General features: G+C 41.9%; 2 protein-coding genes across 2 annotated transcripts in view; both read right to left on the bottom strand.

Moving 5' to 3' along the window:
- The window catches only part of LOC143109047 (uncharacterized), a 207,673-nt gene that overhangs the window by 85,203 nt on the left and 110,159 nt on the right, over positions 1-12,311 (bottom strand). The window lies entirely within an intron of this gene.
- LOC143109055 (NACHT, LRR and PYD domains-containing protein 1 homolog) lies at positions 5,497-7,064 on the bottom strand. Its single transcript, XM_076271626.1, has 3 exons — positions 6,416-7,064; positions 5,705-5,866; positions 5,497-5,516 (listed from the first exon to the last, which is right to left on the bottom strand). The coding sequence occupies exons 1-3, from the start codon at positions 7,062-7,064 to the stop codon at positions 5,497-5,499; spliced, it is 831 nt and encodes a 276-aa protein (XP_076127741.1).

Genomic DNA, 12,311 nt, shown 5'->3' with positions numbered 1-12,311 from the left:
GAAATCCAGTCCTTAAACGAGAACAAGACTTTTACCCCGACATTGCTGCCAATAGGCAAGAAAACAGTGGGGGGTAGGTGGGTTTACTCTGTAAAGACTGATGTAGAGGGAAAAGACTAATATAAAGCACGATTTGTAGCCAAGGGTTACAGCCAGAGAATGGGAATAGACTATGGGGAAACATTTTCACCCACAGCAGACCTGACGAGTGTAAGGGTGGTGCTACAGAAGGCAGCACAGGAGAATTTACTCCTGCACCAAATGGACGTAAAAACGTACTTGCATGCTCCCATAGACTATGAGATCTACATCAATCCACCAGAGGGTTATCAAGAGAAAGAGGGTATAGTTTATAAGCTAAAGAAATCAATTTATGGTCTTAAACAATCTGGGCGAAATTGGAATAGGGTTTTACATGATTGTCTGACTGAGGATGGGTTCACACAAAACCCAGCTGACCACTGTGTTTATGCCAAAGAGTCAAAAGAAGGGAAGGTGATCATAATCATATGGGTCGATGACTTGATCATTGCAGCAAACAATAAAGAGATACTGGAAAAGGTGAAAGAGATGCTTGCAGAAAAGTTTAAAATGAAAGATTTAGGGAAACTCAAATATTTTCTGGGTATCGATTTCAGTCAGTCAGATGGGTGTGTAAAGATGTCACAGGAAAGGTACACTAACAAGATACTACAGCGTTTTAATAAGCAAGACTGTAGGACCAGAGAAACACCCTGTGAGCAAAAGCTAGAGTATACTGAGGATGCAGTAACGATGGAAGATGTCAGGATGTACAGGGAGGCTGTAGGGAGTCTTATATACCTGACTACTTGTACCAGACCAGATTTAAGCTTTGTAGTGAGCAGGTTGTCACAGTACTTCGCTGAGCCTACAGAGGAGCAGTGGGTCACTGTGAAGCACATACTAAGATATCTCAAAGGCACCGCAGAGAAAGGGTTAAGTTTTAGGAGAAATGACAATGAGAATCTAGGTATACAGGCCTACAGTGATGCAGACTGGGCGGCTGATACCAGTGACAGACGCAGTACCACAGGATACTGTGTGAGCCTTAGTCAGAACAGCTCCCTAATCTCGTGGAAGACTAGAAAGCAACCTACTGTTGCGCTATCCACATGCGTGGCGGAATACATGGCACTGGCTTCAACCATACAGGAGTGCCTATACCTAGAACAGTTACTGGAGATAACTACAAGTACACACAAACTATACTACATGAGGACAATCAGGGAACAATCGCTCTTGCCAAAAATCCTGTGTCGACATAAAGTACCACTTTATCAGGTCTACTGTGAATAAGGCAAGAGTGACTTTGATGTATTGTTCTAATGATAACATGGTGGCTGATTTAATGACCAAACCTGTAAATAAGTTGAAACTGAAGAGGTTTTTTTGGAGATTGATATGTGTATGACAGGGGTCCACATCCATTCTGCTTTTGTATTCTTTTTGCTTAGAGAATATAGCAACCTGAGTACAAGTGGGGGTGTTAAGATATGTTCATTATGTTCTCAGTTGTGTATAATGTAATGCTGTACTGTTCATTATTGTGTATGCCTATATGCCACAGGGAGGCGCTAAGGTGCAGGCCATAAAGGGCGCGTGTGCGTCATTATGTTTGTTCTAGTTGATTTGCCGTAGTTGAACTAGCAGCTGTATGACCGTGAGACTGATGTGTCTGCAGTGCAACAATAAATATGCCAAGGACGGCTAAAGATGGTTCATCTCTCCTATAATCCAAATTGAGCTTGCAGAAACCACAATCAAATCTTCGGTTTTTCAATGACAACCAGGTGAAAGAGACAAATTTAGCCGTCTAGCTCCATAAACCCCCATTGTTTTTGCAATTCGTGATTGCCCCTAGCGGAACTGCAACAGAGTGCAGGTACAATGGAGTTAATAGGGAGTGATCCGGCCCTCCGTAAACGGGCTCTGACAATACTAGGACTAATGGACCGCTGTCACGTCATCCGGAGAAATAATGTTTGGTCACCGCTATTTACCGATTTCCAACTCCCATTGACTTACATTGAACACATGTAAACAAAAGGTCAATTATGTGCTCAAACTAACGCCGCTAACTTATGCCAGCAACCATTTCACTTTGATAATAAACTACATTTTGGTACAACATATATAGAGCAGGAATAACAGAATTTCTTCACTTTCACTTTTCTTTATTGCTGTGGCCGTTTATGATCCAATCAGCAACATATCAGAAATATAGAAAATAACATGTAACACAGTTATTAGAGAAGAGTCAGTCATTCTCCTTTGTTGCTGTGGCCGTTTATGATCCAATCAGCAACATATCAGAAATACTATTATACTACTATGGATAGCCTATATAAAGACTGCTGACAAATGCCTAGGCTAACAAATGCTTAGGCCCCGTTGATGCGGACTCCAAGCAGCCAGCCTTAGCTTGTTCTTAGCATATGTCGCAATTATTTGACTTTATACACAGACATTCAAGACTGGGCTACAATACATATTGCCGGTCAGGAGATGGCGGCATTTCACTGCACTTCGTGCCTTTTTTGGATGTAAAAGCAAGCAGTGAAATGGCGTCATCTGGTGGCCGTGCAGCGCAATTGCACCATGAAATATTTAATTTAACAGGAAATTACGGTAGAGCGTTTATTTTTTCGAATAGCGAGACGGCGGTGACTAATGGGGCTGAGGGAATGGGGAAAGGACCTTCCAGGAGTATTGAAGATGTATCTGATGCAGTAGGTAGAGATGTGCGAAGGAATCAAAAGAATTCAAAAGAATTGATCATAGATTTTAGGAAAAACAGGTTAGTTCATTTCCCAGCCCACTGATCAATGATGACCAAGTAGTGTAGTGTCCAATTTTAAATTCCTTGGCACCACATATGTCAGTCCCTGAAGTGGGAGGTCAACACCAACCTCATTATAAGCAAAGCCCACCAGAGGCTTCACTTTCTGCGCCAGCTCAGGAAGTTTGGTGCAGCTAGGGTTGCAATGCTCCAATTCCACAGAGCCCACCAGAGGCTTCACTTTCTGCGCCAGGTCAGGACGTTTGGTGCAGCTAGGGTTGCAATGCTCCAATTCCACAGAGCCACAGTGGAGTGTGTGCTGGTCTTCTCCATCACTGTCTGCTATGGTAACTCCACCTCTTCAGAGAGGAAGCAGTTGGAGAAGGTGGTGCACACCGCATCCAAAATCATAGCACATGCCATCCCATCTGTAGCCTCTATCTACGCCACGCAGACTAGCCATAAAGCGCAGAAAGTGCTAGATGACCCCTCCCACCCTGCCAGGTCCCTCATCCGACTACTGCCCTATGGAAAGAGAGTTCAAAGTCTCAGGGGCAAAACATCCCGCTTTTAGAACAGTACTTTCCCTGCCACTATTAGGCTCCTTAATGCTCAGGCACCTGGCAGAGTAAACCTGTACTAAATGCACCTCTTTCAAATGCACTTTTTAGACTGCACAAGACACTTTATGGGAAGTTGCAACAGCACAAGGTCTTTACAGCGTATTACTGGTTTGAATGATTGTCTACGTGATTATATTTTATGTACTGTATGGTCCTGTGTATGTGTCGCCTTTTTTTAAGACCTGATTGACAAATTCCAATCAACTGTGTTGACATGGTAATAAAGTATGGAACTTGATAAAGTATTGAACTTGAACAGCTGGCCAGAGGCTATAGGCCTCCTATTGATTTGTGTAGGCTACTATGCTATCACCCTGAAGCTATTTGGCGCATCTAGGCTATAGGCCTACAGTCACTTTAATGTTTCTTGTCATGTTAATAATTACAGGACTGTTGTTACGGTAAAACCAGAGCCATATAAAGGTTACCTTAATATGGCTCTGGGTAAAACCACCCCATGATAATTTGTTTCCCTTCATTTATTAAATCCTACATCTAGAAGACACAATTTCCTCTAATAAAACTGCCTAGTATCTGGTCTGAGCTCATTTATTTCTTACCTTCACAGTCCGATGCAAAAGCAATTCTGATCCTCTTTCAGAATGTTGCGTTTTTTATACTATCCTGATTGTTACGTGTCCTGCGGGATGTTACCTGTTATTATATTATGACAATGTATAGACTATGACGGAGTTGGACAAGATTTCATAAAATTCCATATTTTTACTGAAAATATTCCATAAAATTTACTGAACTCAAAAGTAGGCTACATTTCTTTATAGGTTGGTCTATATTAACACATTGTAGCCCACAGGGGCTACTACCCCTTCAAATGTTTCCACTTTAACCACAAACTTATCTTTCAAATAGACCTGGCTATTCCGTGGCAAAAGATAGCAAGCTCATAATTGGACTAGGCCAGGCCTATAGCCTAATTTATGCAGGCTATCTTGGGTAAACAATTCTAACAAGACAAAATGCCTGTTATACATGTTAAGTTGTATGCACATCTTTGGGCACCCCTGAGCAAAGTCGGTAATGTGTTAATTTTTTCAAAGTGAAAATAAGTAAATAGGTAAATACAACCCTCACAGCAAAGAAACACTATAATAACTATTTCTTCCAATGGCTCTGCAGCTAGGTTTTATTTAATGACGTAAAACATGTAAAACATATACAGTAATTAGGTAAACAAATGCACTATTCCACTTTAAAGTTGCAGAACAAAACAATACCTTGTTAATAAGCCTTACTGAACTCATGAAAGCTTGTGGCATATTTCAACAGGGTTCCCCTCTAAGTCAAATATAAAATTCCATGACAAAAAAAATAATTTCCATGACTTACGATATGATGAATGGTACAATATACCGACCAAATATTTCAGAGCAGCCACGTCATTTTCAAGAATCTCTTACTTTTTTACAGTGGGAGATGAATAAATGGGCATTGAATAAACAATGGATAATACTGTATCCAAACTGTATTAACCACAACTACTCAAGCAAGCAGTAAAGCTAATAACCAGACATCCACCCATTCTGTGTGGAAATATATTTATATTAATGTATTTTGGCAAGTCAATTTTAAACTGCTACAATAAAATTAACTGATATTCCATGACTTTGCCCCAAAAATGATAAAATTCCCTGACTTTCCATGTCTGGAATAGACGGGTCATGGAATATTCCAGATATTCCATGACCCGTGGGAACCCTGTTTCAAACAGTAGCCTAAAATGGTGCTTAAAGCAAAGAAAATGACTGTGCCTGAAAAAAATCAAAACTTTATACATAAATAATATATACATAATTATCTATTTCAAATCTTAAGCAGCTCTGTCAATGCCTGCACATTTAAGCCTTGAGTAGCCTATAAACTTTAGATTACATTTAATTGAATTGTCTTCAAAAGTGCGAAATAGGAACCCTGAGTGCTACTAGACTGGAGATTTATTAGATTGGCTGTTGCGAAGGACTGCTGTTTCAGCCCCAACGCTGTTCACCTCCACTCTCCTGAACATAGCCGTTTACAGCAACATGATGAAGGGTAGTTTTAGCAACATCCAAAAGTTCACTTTGGTGGACTTTGATCTGCAAGAGAAAGAGAGACAGAGAGAGAGAGAGGGAGAGAGAGAGACAGAGAGAGACAGAGAGAGAGATAATGTTATGGTTCAACAATAGTACAAATGTTGTCATTTAACAATGGTAGTTGCACAACAGCAGTTTTGGGAAATGCAGACCATCAACGAACACAGAAATATGTAATTGAAAGTTCGTACCTAATTTGAGTGGCATGTACACTGGTCCATTGAAGGTGTTGCCATAGAGACTAGGGGACACAGCAACTCCACCAGTGTGAGCCGTAATGGAGGACGAGACGGAGGCTGGCTGGACTGGGCTAGAGGAGCCAGAGGGCATCTCCTCTGTGCTGGTAGTGGACGCTAAGGAGGAGACGCAACATCAGCCACAAACAAAAGAGAAGAACAATAACAACTTCAAGTAGTAGAAGTGTTCAAATTGATCTGTTTGGGATTGTTCCAGAATTCAACTCCCAAAATCCCTGCTTCGCAGACTTTCTGTTTCTCTACAGAGCTGAGGAGCTCCATCTTGAAGTCCACAGCCTTGCTTATGTGTACGTTAAAGAAGTTGGGAACACAATTGAGTTTCCACTTTACAGGATAGATATTTGACATCAGCAACAAACAAAAGAGAGGAAGGACATGAACAAACAGATTTAAGCAACTTGTAAAATTAATAACAATACGTTTATTTTATATAGCGCCTTTCTCAAACCCAAGGTTGCTTTACATAGTAAATGTTGTGATAAATATGATAAATGTTACAAAATAATTAGGCAGAGGAAGGAACATCATGACCAGAGGAAAGGGAAATCCCACCCATCCCTCCCAGCAAAATCAGACCCTGTGTGTGTGTGTGTGTGTGTGTGTGTGTGTGTGTGTGTGTGTGTGAGTGTGTGTGTGTGTGAGTACCTTTGTTGTCCTGTCCTGGGCTCCTGCTGGGCTGGTAGAAGTCGTCTCTGCTGATCCAGGCTGTCCAGATGGGCTCTGTGTGCTGAGAGCTGATGACCTCCATATCAAATTCATCCTCTGGCTGCTTCATTTTCACCTCACAGAAGTTACGAGTGGAGAGCGGCCACAGGTTCATCTTCTGAGGTTGGATCCTAGATGGACAGGATGTCTTGAAATGGACCGTGGCGTTCTGCCACAGCGGGCCCACGACACCGGGTTTGTGGATCCTCACACCCTCTGGTTCCTCCTCCTGCAGGATGGCCCTGATGTGAGCCGGGTCATTGGGCACCAGGTAGGTGTGGAGAACCAGGGGAGCGGTGCGGGTGCAGAAGAGCAGCAGCTCACAGTGGACTTTGGGAGAAAACAGATCCCTCAGGTAATACACCAGCCCTAACAGAGAGAAGGAGGGGTGGAGAAGCCTGGCATGGTGTCGGGTCAGCTCACACTCCTCCACACACACTCCACTCTCCCGCCCATGCAGGACCCTCACAGCATCACCCACAGACGCCTCAGAACCCCCCAAACAGAGGAAATGTGGCAGGTGGATCTCCTCCAGCTCTCCTGACATGAGCCTGATGTCCATCAGAGGTCCAGCAGGTCTGGACTGCATGTGGGCCAGCTCTTCAGCAGACATGCCAGTCCGTGAAGCGGTACTGCAGGATGACTGGACCAGCACATGTCCAGCGCAGACCAGACTCTGGGCACTCATAGCTCCCTGCAGGAGAGCTCAGGCTGTAGGTGGAGACGCTCTCCTCTGTGGAGACTTCAGGCTTCACCTGGACCCAGTGGCTGGAGTCTGGAACTTCACCACAGGATTCACAGCTCCTCTGTGGGGCATCAATGTGGTGATCCTCCCTTTAACACACACACACACACACATACAGGTCAGGTCAAGATGTCTTCAGAATGAAATGTGATCATTTGTCAGTTGAGCAGAAGATAGTAAGGACTCGATTTACCAGAAACTCATTCATCACACATACATCCCCCCCCCCCCCCCCAAGAGGTAGAGAATGTATTTTCTCTACATCTCAAAGAAGGCAACTAGTGTGGGCAAGTGCACCTATATGTAAATGCAAATATCTCTTTGGTGACGTCATACACTGTGCACCCAGTTACTGATGCGTTGAATATATATGGCAAGCATTATGCACACCACTTCAAATGAAGTGTTACCAAACAAGTCTAGCGTAGCCTCTGGTGCGTGTGTGTGTGTGTGAGAGAGAGCTTGTGTGTGCCATTGTCCACTACACTCACGTGTGAGTGTCCAGAGAGAGCAGCTGTGCTCCTGGGTCCTGCTGGACTTTGTCTCTGAGGTGCAGCTCTGCATCTGAGTGGGAGCTGCTAGCAGAGGCTGCTGCTGGACTCTCCTTTAGGAAGGTATGATCAGACACTCTAGGACAAATTATTTCTAATGTGTTATGGTTTGTATAGTATTTGTTTATTTTCCTTAGGCTATTGATTTAATTGACATTGTTTATTATTGTTACATTGACATTGTTTATTATTGGACAGTCCAAATACATATGTTAGAATGCTGTTCATTGACTTCCGTTCAGCATTCAACACCGTGATGCCCTCCAAACTGATCTCCAAGCTCAGCCAGCTTGGTATCAGCAACTCACTCTGCAGCTGGATTATGGACTTCCTTACTAACAGACCGTTAAATTAGGAAGTCTCTCCTCCTCCACCATCACCCTGAACACTGGCGTGCCACAGGGCTGTGTGTTGAGCCCTCTGCTCTACTCCCTCTTCACCCACGACTGCACCCCTGTTCATGGCTCCAATGCCATAATCAAGTTCGCAGATGACACCACATGGTGGGCCTGGTCAGAGAGGAGGATGAAACAGCATATAGAGAGGAGGTTCAGCACCTAGCTATGTGGTGCAAAAACAATAACCTGGCACTCAATACTCAGAAGACCAAGGCGATCATTGTGGATTTCAGGAGAGCCAAGAACAGGGCACACATCCCCCTCCACATCAGCGGTGCTGATGTGTATAAATTATCACTAAGGTCTATAAACATCATGATGAGACAAAGAGTTTTTAAACAGTAAAACATGTATTTATATAACCTCAATGACAATCAAGTAATACCCTGATATATGTATGTCAAGGTATTACTTGATTGTCATATACTGTACATATTACATATATATATATATATATATATATACATATACATACATATTAGGGCTGTCAAAATAACGAATTAATTTCGATGAATTAATTTGAGAAAAAATAACTGATTAAAAAAAAAATTGCAGATTAATCGATTCCGTATGACCTTTGACCTCAAGTTGCTCTAGTCAGTAACCATTAGACCAGGGGTTCCCAAACTTTTCAACCCGCGACCCCCAAAATAACCGTGCCAGAGACTATCCCTGGATGTGACTAAAAAAAAAAAAAAATGTGCGCACCGGCCATACGCACTAGGCTTATCCAAACACGGGCTTAACAACAACACAAAAGAACAGAGCAGCCTGTGATGATTTTACATATAGAAATTTACTATATGATAAAAGCAGAATACCTTAGTCAAAAAATAATATCCATGTAACATGAGTGCACATTATTGCTGCCGTGCAAACTTAACTTTGAAACATTACTTTAATTTCCATTTTAACAGAAGAATATCTCAGTCAGGGTAATATCCACAAACTGTTGTAAACATATGTACATTGTTGCTGCGCAAATTTACATTTTGGCAACTATGTTTCAGCGTTAATCTCATATAATGAGATGGATGCGCCCTATGCGCGGAACACAGCAAGTCCATTCTTGGTTTAATTGTGGAGACGGCCACATGGAGATCATCTTCCACATTTAGACGCAATCTGTATTTGTCTTTAATATATGTCAGTGCAGAGAAAGTCTTTTCGCACAGGTATGTGGAGCCAAACGGCGTCAGTACGTCCATCGCGGCCTTGAATAGCTGTGGATATTCCCTCTCGACTGAAATCCAGAACTCAGCAAGCGTCTTGGAATTAAAATCTGTCTTTAAAGTGCGGTCAAGTGACCGCCCCCCCCCCCCAAATTTATTTGATTTATGGAAATAATTTCGCGACCCACACCTCGGCGTCCCGCGACCCCCCGGGGGGTCCCGACCCCCACTTTGGGAACCCATGCATTAGACTGTAAAATGAAGGAGAGAGAAGAAAATGTGCTGCCTAGATCATTGATTGGAACATTTACTTATAAAAAAATGGCCTGATCGTGTTCATAAAAATAAAGACCTCTGTAATGTCTGCAGCAAGGAATTTGCATATCACCGGAGTTTGTCAACTCTAAAGTCACACATCAATGCAAAGAAATAGTGTTGACATTGAGGGGAGTGTTAATTTATTTTCATTGTGTCCCTTAGGTTATATCTGTGGCCTGAAATGCCTTGTATGTGAAAAAAAAACTTCTTCCTGAAGCACTTTTGAATTTATTTCCTCAGCATATTAGGTCATATCATAGATTATTATGGGCATTATTTGAACAGTGAAATAATAATAAAATAGTTTTTTAACTTTAATGTCACTAATGCTGATTATTCAATGATTCATTTGAATTTAAATATTTAAAATACTTGGAACTATGTTTTCATTCAGGTAAATCAATGCGGTTTGGAGAAGTAACACCGGAGCTTTTCAGGTGCTGCCTGCAAATCACTTCGCCCAAGTAGCTGTGCTCAGTCACCACTGGGTTTAGCACACACACAGATATCCAGTATACACAACATCTATTACGCTCACAAACTGTACATCTAACTAGACAAAACACACACACACACACAGACACATGACAAATTACACACACACATATATGAACTCCACTCACTCACCACTGGCTTTTCCACAAACACACACATAGATATCCAGTATATATAACATCTGTTGATTTTCTTAATCATTCAGTTATCACACACACACCATACTTGAACAATCAATGAGTGGCAAACACACAACCACACATACACACACCCTCCCTTGTGAACTCCACTCACTCATCACTAGGTTCTCCCCACACACACATATCTGTTGTTATGTGTTCAGACTCACTGTAGTTTCTCCAGATTGCAGTGGGGATTCTTGAGGAGCTCTGAGAGATGCTGAACTCCTGCATCATGAAGCTCATTGTCACTCAGGTGCAGCTCCTTCAAACTGCAGGAGTTTGATCTGGCAGCTGACGCTATTGCAGCACAGCTCTTCTCTGTGAGGGAACATACAATCAGCCTGGAGAAACATAACACATGACGATATATCTGATTAGCCTGTTACACTCACATACTGTAAGGTAAGCGTACCCATTAAGCCCAGGCACCATTTGCATCTTTGAAGTCAATTTAAAAAAAGAGGGGCCTGTCTAATGCTATTCATTATTTTGTCCTATCACACAATTTCTTAATTATATGTCAGTTTTTATTTAGCACCAATCACATTTGTCAATATTAAATAAGGTCCGCCTACATCCGTGCAGTCTCAAGGAGGCTCAGATTAAGTCGCTTCAAAACTTAGGTGAAAAGAGCCAGAAAGAGCCTCTTTTCAACTATTTTCAGCCAATGACTTGGTAAGTACATTTATATTATGTAAATTGGGAGATTATTGGTTTGTTTTTTGTGTAAATAGGTAGTTCTTTGTCATTTTTTACTATTTGGTTTTATGTGGAAAGATGAGTCATGCTAGTTAGCGTAGCGAGCTAATAATTAGTGAATACATGTAGCCCTACTGATAGATTCTCCTTCTTAAAGGCGAATTCCGGTGTGATTTTGACCTAAAGTGTGTTGAAACATGATACCGAGTGTGAACGTATGTCTCATAGCTCACCTCGGCTTGTCACTCAGAAATCTGACGCTAGTTAGCCAATGCTACCAACAGTTTTTCGTTGGGGGTGCCTCGGGCATCTGCCTAGCCATGCAAATAAATCACTGTTTTACACAATTTACGAGGCTCAAAGTAGCTCCATACTTCATTGGTAGACTTCCAAGGGCCTTGACATTAAAAACGAGACATTGAGAACATTGAAAAAGCACTGGTAGTTTATTTACAAGACGATTTATACAGACAGTACTTTAAGGAATTTTACCGTTCGACGCCATCTTGAATTTAGTCACGATAAGTTGAGCGACGAGTACGAACGAACAGGTATGATAAGGGATCAGATTCCAAAAATAATTCAGTGGAAATGCATGGATTCAGTTGCTTCCAGTAACAGCAACTGGAATCCATGCATTTCCACTGAAGCAGGTTAGTGGTGGTCATTGATTATTAAAATCAAATATATCGGCGCAATGTATGATTTCCAGCCGTCTTATTTGCTATTGTGGAACTATTTTTTCAGACACCTCACAACCGCGTATAAACTTCCGCTCAATATTTGAGCCTGAAGCATAGACGGTGGCACAGTAATATTAACGTGCAATGAGTCTTCCAACAGAAATCAATGGGATTTTACAAAATGCCAAATAAAACACGACAGAAACTGTATTTCGCTACGCTACTTGTTTTGGAACATCAACGAACACCACCAACCACTCGGTGAGTTGCACAGTTTTGAAAACGAACGTTAAGGGTTGTTTTAGGACATCATCGAGCATGCCTGTAGGCAGCCACTCTGACTAGTCAAAGGCGATTCAAAACGAGTCAGAAAAGTCGAAACAGGACCAATCATCAAAATTTCGGTGTCCACCACTCTAGTTCATCCAAAACAAACCAGAAAAGGGACTCAAAGTGCTAAATACCGGAATTTTCCTTTAACATAAATATTATAATTTCATAATGTCCAGGGCACATGAAATACATACAGTAATTTCCTGTGTATTAGCCGTATTGTGTATAAGCCGCAGGAAATTGTTTTATGCAAGTTAAAA

This window comes from Alosa pseudoharengus, unplaced genomic scaffold (assembly GCF_046254945.1).
Source record: "Alosa pseudoharengus isolate Yale_2024_CS ecotype anadromous, Long Island Sound unplaced genomic scaffold, YU_APseudo_1.1 YU_APseudo_1.1_scf_69, whole genome shotgun sequence".
Classification (NCBI taxonomy): domain Eukaryota; kingdom Metazoa; phylum Chordata; class Actinopteri; order Clupeiformes; family Clupeidae; genus Alosa; species Alosa pseudoharengus.
Note: the sequence above shows the minus strand (reverse complement) of the source record. Positions and strands in the feature narration are given on the sequence as shown.